The 13,555-nt window shown below is 41.1% G+C and overlaps 1 protein-coding gene across 2 annotated transcripts; it reads right to left on the reverse strand.

The window, feature by feature from the left end:
* Positions 1-1,276: 1,276 nt before the first annotated feature.
* LOC141095940 (microtubule-associated serine/threonine-protein kinase 3-like) lies at positions 1,277-8,861 on the reverse strand. 2 transcript variants are annotated; one of them, XM_073582285.1, is made up of 16 exons: positions 8,668-8,861; positions 7,750-7,888; positions 7,517-7,649; positions 7,204-7,369; positions 6,972-7,073; positions 5,310-5,432; positions 5,052-5,161; positions 4,866-4,957; positions 4,427-4,512; positions 3,304-3,384; positions 3,072-3,152; positions 2,845-2,925; positions 2,615-2,695; positions 2,080-2,160; positions 1,843-1,923; positions 1,277-1,612 (listed from the first exon to the last, which is right to left on the reverse strand). In XM_073582285.1, the coding sequence occupies exons 1-16, from the start codon at positions 8,828-8,830 to the stop codon at positions 1,518-1,520; spliced, it is 1,695 nt and encodes a 564-aa protein (XP_073438386.1). In that variant the 5' UTR covers positions 8,831-8,861; the 3' UTR covers positions 1,277-1,517. The 2 variants fall into 2 exon arrangements, with proteins under 2 accessions (XP_073438386.1, XP_073438387.1); XM_073582286.1 differs by lacking the exon at positions 3,072-3,152.
* Positions 8,862-13,555: the final 4,694 nt, after the last annotated feature.

The following is a 13,555-nucleotide window of genomic DNA, read 5'->3' on the forward strand; positions in this document are numbered from 1 at the left end:
GCACTTTGAGCTTTATGCTATGTGACTTTTGTATGCTTTATATACCTGTACAGGTCCTCCTTTTGTATTTTGTTATGCCATATAAGTATTGGTGCCTTTGTACTATTGGGGCTCCTTCACTGGCTCACCCACCAATTTGTCCTTTTTGTATTGTTGGACATCTATACCTGTTTTTTTTAATAAATATTCATCATAGTCCTGAAGCACATTTGTCTAATAAGAGCATGATTTATGAGCTGAGAGTCTGATTCTCACAATGTATCATTTTCTGAGATGTGAGTTGTAGTTTCAATAAAGTCACTGTATTATCAGCACGAGAATATCACTATAGAGATGACAAGTTGTCTCATTTATATTTTTCTCGGAAATGCTGCGGCGCTGGAGGCAGAACTGGACTAGTCTCATCTATGTCCCCCGACTAGATCATCTAACTAACTACAAAAAATATATACTATTGTGCATGTGGCACATCCACCTATATATGTATGTACAAACCCTCTTATAAGTCGCGAGGGGTCATATAAGAAGACATGTACTTTGGAGCTGAGCCCCTAATCTTTTAGGACCCTAGCAACACCTCTGGTCTGTAGTGTAGTGTGTGTTAATATATTCACCTAGCACCGAGTTCTCTGGTATATAGCGCTGTTAGCTCCTCTTCTGAGTGATGTCACCGCTCTCCAGACAGACCGGGTCACACTGCGCTCTATGTAACCCGGATGTGGCTTTAACAGTGTAAGCCTATGGAGCGTCAGAACATGGCCCCATAGGCTCCCATTATAGAAGAGACTTGTGGCTCACACCGAGAGCATAAAGTGAGCCGAAGAGTCTGAAGAGCGATGACAGGTGATTCCGACAGCTAAATAGGAAAGGGTTATTTACAGTTAGAGCAGTCACACTGTGGAATGCCCAACTACAAGAACTAGTAATAGCAGACACTACAACAGCTTTTAACCAGGGCTGGATGATTTCCTCAATACACATAACATTGTGGGTTATATTTAATGTAGTGACAAAATGGACAATTGGTGAAAAAAGGTTAAACTTGATGGACCTAGGTCTTTTTTCAACCTATGTATGTAGCTATGACATCACACAAAACAGGAGCCGGACAGAGCTTGATCCCAGAGAAGACAGCAGTAGGGAAGTATATTACCCCACCACACTACAGTACATACATGTTTAGTGAAAAGACAAAACTTCATGAGGATTCTTCAAACCTGTACGACGTACAGTATTGGTATGACATGTTTCAGAAAAATTCTATTACAAAGGAACATTAATTAATTCAGAATTTTTATTTATCAATATGTCTTTGGAGTGTGGGAGGAAACCGGAGTACCCGGAGGAAACCCACGCAAACACGGGGAGAACATACAAACTCCTTGCAGATGTTTTCCTTAGTGACATTTAAACCCAGGATCCCAGTGCTGCAAACTAACAGTGCTAACCACTGAGCCACCGTGCTGCCCAAGTACAGCTTTGATGATGGACTTGCTGTACTAGATGTATATGGTGCCCTAATCACAGATTGGACAAATGCATCTTCTGATGCTGCGAGCGGCCCTGGATAATCCACGCCGACAGGATGATATAATCCGGCGGAAGATGGATCCTAGGAGAAGAGATATAAAACTAATGTAAGTAATGGGACTCCATATTAGAGGATACTGCTTTGGTGTCATTGTGGCAGGACGGTAGAGAAATCTTATCCGTGCAGAGGAACAGGATCATTGTCACTCATCATACATGTGACAATCCCACCACTGACAGATAACATCTTCTCCATCTGAATTATTCTCACTGGCCATCATCAAACAACATAGACCTTATTATCACACTTACGTCTTCTAGGTTCTCGCTCTTCTACTATTTTGGCATTTTGCTTTTCTACCAGTTTTATTGCAGAGTTATTTTTCTTCTCAACTAGAAATTCATATAAAAAGTAAAAAAAACAAGTCAGTGATCATTGTCAGTCATCATACATGTGACAATCGTACCCACTGGGAGTTAACATCTCCTCCTCGTGACTAATTCTCAATCGCCGACATCAGACAACATAGACCTTATTGTCACACTTACCTCTGCTAGGTTCTGTCTCTGGGACTATTTCTGGGTCTTGATCTTCTCCCAGTCTTAGTGCAGATGTATTTTTTGTCTCAACTGGAAATTCATGTAAAAAAGAAAAACAAGTCAATGATCATTGTCAGTCATAGATGAGAAAATCCCACCAATGACGTATAGTGAGGAGCGAGTGTGCTCGTTACTCGAGTTTTCCGAGCATGCTCCGGTGTTCTCCAAGCATTTTGAGTGTGCTTGTGAATTAATTTGTAGTCCCCGCAGCTGCATGATTTGAGGCTGCTAGACAGCCTGAGTACATGTGGGGATTGCCTGTTTTTTAGGAAATCCCCACATGTATTCAGGCTGTCTAGGAGTTGCAAATCATGCAGCTCCGGGGACTAAAACTTAATTCACGAACACGCTCAAAATACTTAGGGAACACCCGAGCATGCTCGGAAAACTTGAGTAACAAGCACACTCGCTCATCACTAAATATATCCTCCTCATGAATTATGTCGCTGACATCAGACCACATAAACCTTATTGTCACACTTACCTCTGCTAGGCTCTGTCTCTGCAACTATTTCTGGGTCTTGCTCTTCTCCCAGGTTTAATCCAGATGAGATGAAAAATACAACTGGAAATTCATATAAAAAAATTAAGAAAAACAAGTCAATGATCATTGTCAGTCATAGATGTGAAAATCCAACCATTGACATATAACATCTCCTCGTGAATTATTCTCAGTCGCCGACATCAGACAACAGACCTTATTGTCACACTTACCTCTGCTAGGTTCTGTCTCTGGGACTATTTCTTGGTCTTGATCGTCTCCCAGTTTTATTGCAGATGTATTTTTCGTCTCAACTGGAAATTCATGTAAAAAAGAAAAACAAGTCAATGATCATTGTCAGTCATAGATGTGAAAATCGCACCATTGATATATAATATATCCTCGTGAATTATTCTCAGTCGCCGACATCAGACAACATAGACCTTATTGTCACACTTACCTCTGCTAGGTTCTGTCTCTGGGACTATTTCTGGGTCTTGATCGTCTCCCAGTTTTATTGCAGATGTATTTTTCGTCTCAACTGGAAATTCATGTAAAAAAGTAAGAAAAACAAGTCAATGATCATTGTCAGTCATAGATGTGAAAATCCCACCATTGACATATAATATATCGTCCTCGTGAATTATTCTCTCGCCGACATCAGACAACATAGACCTTATCGTCACACTTACCTCTGCTAGGTTCTGTCTCTGCTACTATTTCTGGGTTTTTCTCTTCTCCCAGGTTTAATGCAGATTTATTTTTCTTCTCAACTGGAAAATCACATTAAAAAGGAAGAAAAACAAGTCAATGATAAACTCTTATAAGTTTAGATTCATATCAAGTCATAAGATTAGAGTCATATCTTTATCTAGTAGAGTTATTTTACTTTTATACCTTATAGTACTGGGATTCTGGCATTGCACCATAAGGCTATGTTCACATGCAGAATTTTTGCACATATAAGCAGTGATAGCAAAAGCTAAGAGAGGTCAGAAATCTCATGCCAAAACTAGTTTTTTTTTCCTAGCAGGATCTAGCTGCAGTGTTTTTGAAATCTGCATCATGTCAGTTCTTTCAGCATTTTTGCAGTGTTTTTTCAACCACAGAAAGCAATGCGCATACATGAGAAAGGGCCAAAGAGCACCGGCGCATGCGCACTGCAGTATTTTGATCTGCCTTCAGCAGGGCAGAGGGCAGTGTGCCTGTGCAGGAATGTGATGGGGCAACACTGTGTGGAAGGCATAGGATGCATCATCCACATGAAGCAGAGAAGAACGGCATTGCAAGAAGAGAGGAGGCTCCGGATCAAGAACAGTGACGCCCATCAGCCTGGACTGTGCCATCGGTGAGTATAATAAAATGGCCTTTTTTGTTTTTTTAAGGGCGGCTTGGAAACTTATATACAGAAATTCCAGACTGCTGTAACACAGAGCTGAAAGGTGGTGGTCTTAGGTTATATGGGAAAAATCTGGTGACAGGTTTCCTTCAATATGACATTATTTGAGGCAGTGTTATCATATAATCCATTACTTAAAACATCTGTGTCACATTAAGGGTATATATAGGGTTAGTTTGGGGCCTGTTCGAGCCATGAGCAGAGTATTCGTGATCAGTATCAGGCACCAGCCTGTATGGCCCCTTATACCTTTAATGCGCAGCACAAAAGAGTGAGAATTTTATACATTAAAGTGTTGGATTGTTGTTTATTTTAAAGACATAAAAAAGCAGTGATTTTCTGAGCCCTCCTGTAACATTTACATTACACCTTTTGATCAGTGACAACAACAAGATGTCCTATAGACCTGCACATACCTGACAATATGGGAGAGGGTGACTTGTTTTCAGTAGTGAAGCACTGGTTATCACCATCATTTCTAGTAGGAGAAGATTCTTTCTGCCTGTTTGGTAGAAGAAAAAGAAATAAATTACAAGTGAAGCAATTAAAAATAAAGACTCCTTTCTGTATGGGCAAATAGGACACTTGAACAAAATGGAGGGGATACCTTGCACAGGACTGCCTTCTGTCAGCAAAAATGAAGAATAACTAGTAATAAAGGGCTTTAATGAAATGGAAATGAAAGGCTGGTCACAATGGTCAACTGTTATCACCAGCGTTATCACAAGCCAGACCCTACAGTGATGATCAATCATGGGTCGGTGGGTTCTGGATTTAGTATTGTGCCATACGCATCTTGTATTTAGTATTCTGAAGATATATCAGTACTATACCCCATAATAATAATCTACTCACACTTCTGAGTGTTGTGTGCTGGTCTCTAGAAAACAATCTGGAGATGGCTCATGATCTTCATTGCTCATCATCCTGGTCTTGGTTGCATATAGCTAAAATTCACAGAGTAAAATTAAATATATAGAGTATTTTAATATTATTTTTAGTTATAGTTTTGTGGATTTACTGATCACATACAGTACTTACCTTAGAAAGTCTTTGAGAAGATGATACATAGTTTAGGCTTTCTGGCCAATCACTGACTTCACTTGTGTCACCCTCATCTGAATCAGTATGTTTGGGTCTCTCAATACCAGCTACAAAGTACAAGTATTATCAGAGATTAATAATATAATCACAGACAGTCACCATGTTATTACTAATAATGATAGGAACATATTGTCACATAAAATGAAAGACAAGACAAATGGCAGCTTTAACCACATGACGTCTCATTCTACTTACTGGGAAAGTAGCGGGTGTCCTCCTCTGACATAAGAATTGGTCTAAACTCTGGCTCGTGATTTTCAAGATTCTCAAAATCTAACTCACTCAGGAATGGATGACTCTTGATTTCATTTGCTCCTCCTGGAAACAGAAGACAAGAATAAAGTGATCCAGACAATGTTAGGAAGACTGTACATTTTATGTTAATCTAAACTGAAGACAGAGCAGATCCAAAATATACTGTAAGTCATGGCATGAAGAATGGGAAATGGACAAGAAGTTAACGCAGAGACCTCAGTGCTGATGCTCATGGAAATTATCTATTTGTCAGGTCACAGAGGAGCTATAAGTCATTAATACTTATATATATATATATACTAGCTGAAGAGCCCGGCGCTGCCCGGGCATAGTAACTAACTGGTTATTTATAGCAAATTATAATTATCCTCCATCCCATAGTCCCATGCCCATATACCCATCACACATCCTCCATCCCATAGTCCCATGCCCATATACCCATCATACATATCCTCCATCCCATAGTCCCGTGCCCATATACCAATCATACATATCCGCCATCCCATAGTCCCGTGCCCATATACCCATCATACATATCCTCCATCCTGTAGTCCCGTGCCCATATACCCATCAGACATATCCTCCATCCCATAGTCCCATGCCCATATACCCATCATACATATCCATGATCCCATAGTCCCATGCCCATATACCCGTCATACATATCCTCCATCCCATAGTCCCATGCCCATATACCCATCATACATATCCGCCATCCCATAGTCCTGTGCCCATATACCCGTCATACATATCCTCCATCCCATAGTCCTGTGCCCATATACCCATCACACATCCTCCATCCCTTAGGCCTGTGCCCATATACCTGTCATACATATCCTCCATCCCATAGTCGAGTGCCCATATACCCATCATACTTATCCTCCATCCCATAGTCCCGTGCCCATATACCCATCATACATATCCTCCATCCCATAATCCCATGCCCATATACCCATCATACATATCCACGATCCCATAGTCGAGTGCCCATATACCCATCACACATCCTTCATCTCATAGTCCCATCCCCATATACCCATCACATCCTCCATCCCATAGGCCCGTGCCCATATACCCATCATACATATCCTCCATCCCATAGTCCCATGCCCATATACCCATCATACATATCCTCCATCCCATAGTCCAGTGCCCATATACCCATCATACATATCCGTCAACCCATAGTCCCGTGCCCATATACCCGTCATATATATCATCCATCCCATAGTCCAGTGCCCATATACCCATCACACATCCTCCATCCCATAGTCAACCATTATGACATCATAGTAAGCGGCGGGGCTTGCAACCTATGATGACATCAGCGTCGCCATGGCAACCAATATGACATCATAATGAGGGGCGGGGCTTGATACACACACTGTTTCCCCATTATGTAGATGGGGCAAAATTGTTTGGTGAATTGGAACGCGTGGGGTTAAGATTTCGCCTCACAACATAGCTTAGGACGCTCTCGGGGTCCAGACGTGTGACTGTGCCAAATTTTGCGGCTGTAGCTGCGACGGTGCAGATGCCTATTCCGGATATACACACACATACATACATACATTCACACATTGAGCTTTATATATATATTACCTGTCCCGAGTCTCTGTGTTGGATCTTTTATGAGTAGCTGAGTAATGATGCTTTGAGCATGGGGATGAAGAGCACGCTTTTGTAATTTCAAAGTGATGTCATCTGTTATATAAAAAGTAAATATTACAGAAAAAATCTCATCAAAAACAACAAGTAACTAAACCAAAGAATGAACCTAACAACTGAATCAAATTACTGTGGCATCACACAGCATTCAGATTATTTTACTTACCCGTGGTGATACTGTTGAAAAGATCACTTGTGCATCTTCCTTTAAATGGCACATGGCCAGTAAGAAATTTATATATGATGATCCCTAGTGACCACCAGTCAACAGGCCTTCCATAGCCCTTCCGTAAGATGACTTCTGGGGCTGTATAATACAAGGTGCCACTAGTCTGGAAACCAACAGAACAATGAGAAGATGATCAATGAAAATAACTGTGACAAATAATATCAGTGGAAAAGTTTTCTATGTGAGAAAATATCAGAGAAGTAGAAATAGATCAGATCTGTAAAGAATAAGTTTTTTATGTATAGCTAACCCCATCATCAGGAAACTCTCTGGTGATGTCTTCAGTTCGAGCCTTATAAATGTCTGATGTTGGTCTCATGAGTCCGAGTTTTGAAAGCCCAAAATCGGTGACTTTGATATGTCCAGTTGATGATATCATGAGGCTGTAAAAGAAAAGATATTGTCAGCCCTAAGTAATACCCCACAGACAGTGTACCAAACTATAACTGTCTGTCCCTTTATTATACTGCAGCGTTCACTTACTTTCCAGGCTTCAGGTCTCGGTGAACCACACCAAAGCTGTGCAGATATTCCACAGCAACAACCGTTTCTGCAATGTACAAGCGGGCCAAGGCGAGGGGTAAACGACCATATAACTTTACGAGACTGCCACAGTCTCCTCCTAGAGCAGAAAGCAAATATGACAGGTGAGGGTTTGTTACAATGTAAATTACACATGATGAGTGTGAATGAGAAATAAGCTGAGACATTGGGGCAGGGAGTCAATCATAGAGATACACTGTGTGATGTAGAGCGTATACTGTATACTGCAGAGTAATCCTATACAAAAAGAGAGCTGAGATCTGCCCCCTGCTGGTAAACTCTTACACTGCACTGTCAATCTCTGACAGCGGCATTTCCAGCAGGTGACCTGGAGGCGAGCTGCTCTAAGCACTCATTGCCCCCATTCCATGTCAGTGGTTTGCTATGGCTGCTGAGTGTCTGCAGAAGACTACTATCCTTGCCATTATGGTGCTTCTGTGAAGGTCAGTGTGTAGCTCGGCTTCATAGGGGACCAAGATTTTCACCATATTCTGCAATGCCCATATTGCAGTACATAGTGATTACGATTATATTATCGCAAGTTCAGGTCCCTTATGGAGACTAAAAAACAAAAAAAGCAAAAATATTTGGGGGAAGAAAATTAAATATAAAAATCACTTTTTCTCCATTCATAATAAATAATCAAAAAATAAACTCAGATGGAATTGCAGTGTTTTTGTTGCCCCAAGATCAGAAAAAAATGCAATAAGAAGCAATGAAAATTATTATCTGTCAGAAAGATGTAACCTTCCTAAACTGTTCTTCTGAGCATGTAGAATAATGAGATATAAATACATTGGTAGCTTTATATATTTAAGCAGATATGGGCTGAATATAGCTACAATGGATATGTCTTACCTGCTTCAAAGTCCATGACCATACACAGATGGTGTTTAGTTGGGAAGGAACAAAGCGTGGAGACAACAAAGGGACAATCAGCGAATATTGCGATGTCCCTTTCCTGATAGGCCATTTCAAGATCGAATGGATAATGCAGGTTACTCCTTGCTTGTTTCTTCATGGCGAATACCTTGTTTGTGTCTTTATGACGCACTAAGTGGACGGCCCTGTAGAGGAGAAAAATCCATAATTTATACAGAATTCTTACTAACAGTCTGTCTATATGTCAAATCATCTTCTGTAGTAATAGTTAATAGTAATGAGCGAGTATGCTCGTTACTCGAGTTTTCTGAGCATGCTCGGGTGTTCTCTGAGTAGTTTGGCGTGCTCGGAGATTTAGTTTGTGTCGCTGCAGCTGCATGATTTGTGGCTGCTAGACAGCCTGAATACACGTGAGGAGGAATGCCTGTTTGTTAGGAAACAGCCCTCACATGTATTCAGGCTGTCTAGGAGCCGCAAATCATGCAGCTGCAGCAACACAAGCTAAATCTCCAACCACACCCAAACTACTCGGAGAACACCCGAGCATGCTCAGAAAACTCGAGTAACGAGTATACTCGCTCATCACTAATAGTTAATACAAGATGTATGGCCGTCACTAGAAATTAATGTCTGAAAATACACAAAATAGCTCATCATAAATGATCACTTAAGGCTCATACTCACTTACGAGAGACTCGCATGATTCTCGTGCTAGTCTATCGCATGAAAACCCAGCACTGCAGCCGGCACTGGGGCCGGAGCGTGCGGCTGCATAGAGATACATGTAGCCGCACACTCCAGTCCCAGTGCCGGCGGCTGTGCCAGGTCTCCATGTGAGACTGGCACCAGAATTGTGCGAGTCTCTCGCAAGTGCGTCTGAGCCCTTATAGGAGGTTTTCATACATATCACATCATAACTGAGCTGCATCGGGACAAATAGATGTGGAGTAGATGACTAGATGTAGATTAGATCTAGTGCAAAGTGGTACCGATACCAACAGCTCGACACACCAAAAACAAGTCCTTACAAAGCTCTATGGGATGAGAAAATAAAAATGTTACAGATCTTGGAATACAGTAACATTTAGATGTGGACTCATATACAGGAATTTCCATAAGGCAGGACATATAGACTGAGGCATCATCATAAGGAGTTTGGGAAAAATGTAGATTATACATAAAGCTCACCCAAAAGATCCACTGCTGATCTCTTTGATCTGGGTATAGTCGCTCTTACTTGGTTTTCTCATAGGGGTCAATGATCTGATCATGGCCTAGAAGAATAAGAAATGACAATATGACATATAAGTTGCAGGAAAATAAAAGCTGCAGATGCAGGAACTTCCCTACATTCTGTTCCCACTGATTACACTGCAGCAGATGTAGAGGACATGATACCAGCAGGACGCTCCCCAGACACTGTTATATTATAGGGATATCCTCCATACACATGTATCATTGTATGGAGGGGATGGTAAGGGACATCACACAGAGGAGACAGGAATAATAATAATAGGTCCAATGTACATTAAGAATAGAGTTAACCCACTGTACTCTGAGGTGTAACATGTGATGTGTAATTCATACCCCATTATCTGATGATATGCAGATGTTTTCTCTGATACTTACACTGGTAGATTCGGAGATCTCTGGTGTCTCAGATATTCCACCATCAGCAGTTGCCGGCTCAGTTGTCTCTAACATAATAATAAAATAATGAGACATCATGTATTAGACGATAGCAGTACTGAATATATAACACATTGATATAAGGAAGGAAAGACAAGTAAATGGTATAATACTAGTTATATGGATATTCTGCACATACTGTATATACTTATGGCACATCCATAGATAGATATACTCTACCATAAATGTGTGTTCGGGACCTGACAATGACTTGGATGGGGACCCTGTGAGGTCCTCTGTGCATTTTGGGGCTGAGAAGATTCCAGAAGAGAGAACCAGAGGTGTTTTCAGAATTGCATGAGCCCTCTCCATTACAGTCTATAGGACGTTCAGGAGCAGTCACCGGCCTCATACAGAGGATGAAGAGTAAATGTATATATTCTCTGGTGTCTCCATAATATTAATATTTGTAGGAATGCGAGATGATCAGCTTACCTTCAATCAGATCACTTTTTAGCCCTGGCTCACTGGTATTGGGGTCAGCGATATTTCCGTGTTGTCCCTCTTTGGAGTCACCGGCCGGTGTTTCCTGATGGATATAATATGTGCAATTAATATAACAATTCACAAATACTAAATTACAGTACACAAAAGACAGAACGGACGAAACCTGGATTTATATAATGGCGGGGAATATACACGGCCGCTCCGTCCAGTAAATCCACATTAATATATAAGGGCCTTGTATATACAACAGTTCTCCAATCACTTCTATTACCAGAACTGCAGCATTTACAAGAAGGAAGATTGTGAAGATAAAGCGAGACCGATGTGATATGAAAGGTCCGCACCACTGAGCACAGTACAGACTGTCACCACAGAGGATGGAGCAGAGACAGGCTGCCATAAAAGATCCTGTATCTGCCTGGAGCGGACAGGGGGCTTCTATAATGAGAAATATGACAATCTGCTATATGACCAGTAATCTGGAGAAGATCAGAGAAGACAGACATGAGATATAGAAGATGACGGATTCTTACCAAATGCTTCAGTGAGCGGGCCGTATACTCTAGTACATACAGGACTTCTTGGGCAAATTGTTTAAAAAAGGCCAAATCTCCACATTGGGATCTTTCTTCAGCCTATAAAAATGGAAATAAACAAAAAAGGAAAATCATGAGAGAAAGTAGAGAATATAGGACGCTATTTCTGTCACCATTTTACTCCTGCAATCTACAGCTACAAGTAATACATATATGGATATTTCATATAAGCTATGAATTATATCGCTCTTGGCCAAAATTCATATTTCATGTAAATAAACTTGTATTTTATAAATAGTATTCATTATTCTTTCATGTGCTGTGAATATTATTCATTATTATTGTTATATGCTTTGCCCAGATTGTCTGTTACCTGTTGTACTAATGTCCTGATGTTCATCTATAAATGCTCAAGATATCCTGAGCTTATACGACCTTGTTGGTGTTTGGTCAGGCAGTCGCTCACTAGCTTCATAACCAGCCCGTAAGTGAAGCTGAGGACGCCATCGGGTAGTGGTAGCACATTGGCAGGGGCATAGATGGTAAGAATCCCCTGGAATAGTGCCAACACCTCAAGTTTATCTGAAGAAATTCCAGACATTTCAAACAAATCCAAGCGCAGTCAGTATATCACTAGCTTCATAGCCAATCACTGACAATAATGACACCTGGGCAGTAAGCACTTGGGTAGGTAGTGGTGGTGCATTGTGATGTCATAGTGGAATCTTGTGGTGGAATGTTAACATGTCATCAGTGATGTCATCATGGAATCAGGAATGGAATCTTAACCCAGTTACAACTTTAAAAGTATAATTACATCCAAGGTTGTGTCCCTGTCTTTTTTAGGCAGCACCAGAGCCCGCATCTCTACCCGCACATGACAGTTGATGATGTGATCAGCTGTCATGTCCCGTAAATAGATGCAGATGGATTTCGGCTGTCAACCACTTAAATGCTGCTGTCAATCACTGACAACTGCATATCACACATGCTGACTGAAACCGTGTCACAAGTCTCGCTCATTAGCACCCTTGTCACATATTCTGGGGTTGCGATGGGTTGTCATGACAGCCGGGGGTCGGCAGAAGACCAGTGTGCCTGTCCATTGATCATCTTTTATGAACACCGACTCATGGCCGGCGTTCAGATGTTTTTCCCACCACTTAATTAAAAAAAAAGAACCTATACATGTTTGGTATCTGCATTCGCGTACTGTCCTGTAATATCATATTACCAGGTCAGTTTTAGCATTTAGTGAACATTTTAAATTTAAAAAAAAAAATATGGCATTGCACTTTTTTGCAATTTTAGCACACTTGAAATTTTTTCCCCGTTTTCAAGTACAATATATGTAATCTATGGTGTAATTTAAAACTACAACTCGGCCTGCAATAAACAAGCCCTCATAGGCTATATTGATGGTAAAAAAATGTTATAGCTCTGAGAAGAAGGGGAGCAAAACAACGAAAGCACAAAAACGGAAAATCGCAAGGTGCTGAAGGGGTTAAAGGGGCAGTTCACCATAAAGAGAAGTTGCCTAGCAACATTCTAGTAACAATTAAGGTGGCAACATTATGGGTTGAGCATGAGAACCAGAATCAGAGGGAAAAGCATGGCTTTGCTCTTCTGATCAGGCTTTTATATCCGTCTTTCCCCAAAAATTATTTTAACCAGGTTTTGGATGCTAAGTATTCTCTACATGTGCAAACATTTACTTTTTTTTACATATTGTCACCAGGGTAGACTGGGAGTAAAATTCAGCCCTGGCATTGTAGAGCACGCGGGCCCACGCTATCACCGCCCCCCTCCCCAGCTTGTATTTTATGAATATTATCATTATTGTTTTATATGCTTTGCCCAGATTGTTTGTTACTTACCTGTTGTACTGATGTCCTGATGTTCATCTGTAAATGCTCAAGATGTTCTGAGCTTATACGACCTCGGTGGTGTTTGGTCAGGCAGTCTCTCACTAGCTCCATAACCAGCCGGTAAGTGAAGCTGAGGACGCCATCGGGTATTTGTAGCACATTGTCAGGGGCATAGATGGTAAGAATCCCCTGGAGTAGTGCCAACTCCTCAAGTTTATCTGAAGAAATGTCAGACATTTCAAGCAAATCCAAGCGCAGTCAGTATATCACCAGCTTCGCAGCCAATCACTGACAATAATGACACCTGGGCAGTAAGCACTTGGT

Source organism: Dendrobates tinctorius, unplaced genomic scaffold (assembly GCF_039654945.1).
Source record: "Dendrobates tinctorius isolate UK_male_01 unplaced genomic scaffold, ASM3965494v1 ptg000070l, whole genome shotgun sequence".
Taxonomy (NCBI): Eukaryota; Metazoa; Chordata; class Amphibia; order Anura; family Dendrobatidae; genus Dendrobates; species Dendrobates tinctorius.

Bases quoted from the DNA above. Each gene is read 5' to 3' on its own strand.
- LOC141095940 (XM_073582285.1), bottom strand. From the start codon at position 8,830: ATGAAGAAACAAGCAAGGAGTAACCTGCATTATCCATTCGATCTTGAA. The intron at 7,889-8,667 runs GTAAGACATATC...TTTCTGCTCTAG, and splicing joins GGTCATGGACTTTGAAGCAG to GAGGAGACTGTGGCAGTCTC. The intron at 2,696-2,844 runs GTAAGTGTGACA...ATGAATTTCCAG, and splicing joins AGAGACAGAACCTAGCAGAG to TTGTATTTTTCATCTCATCT.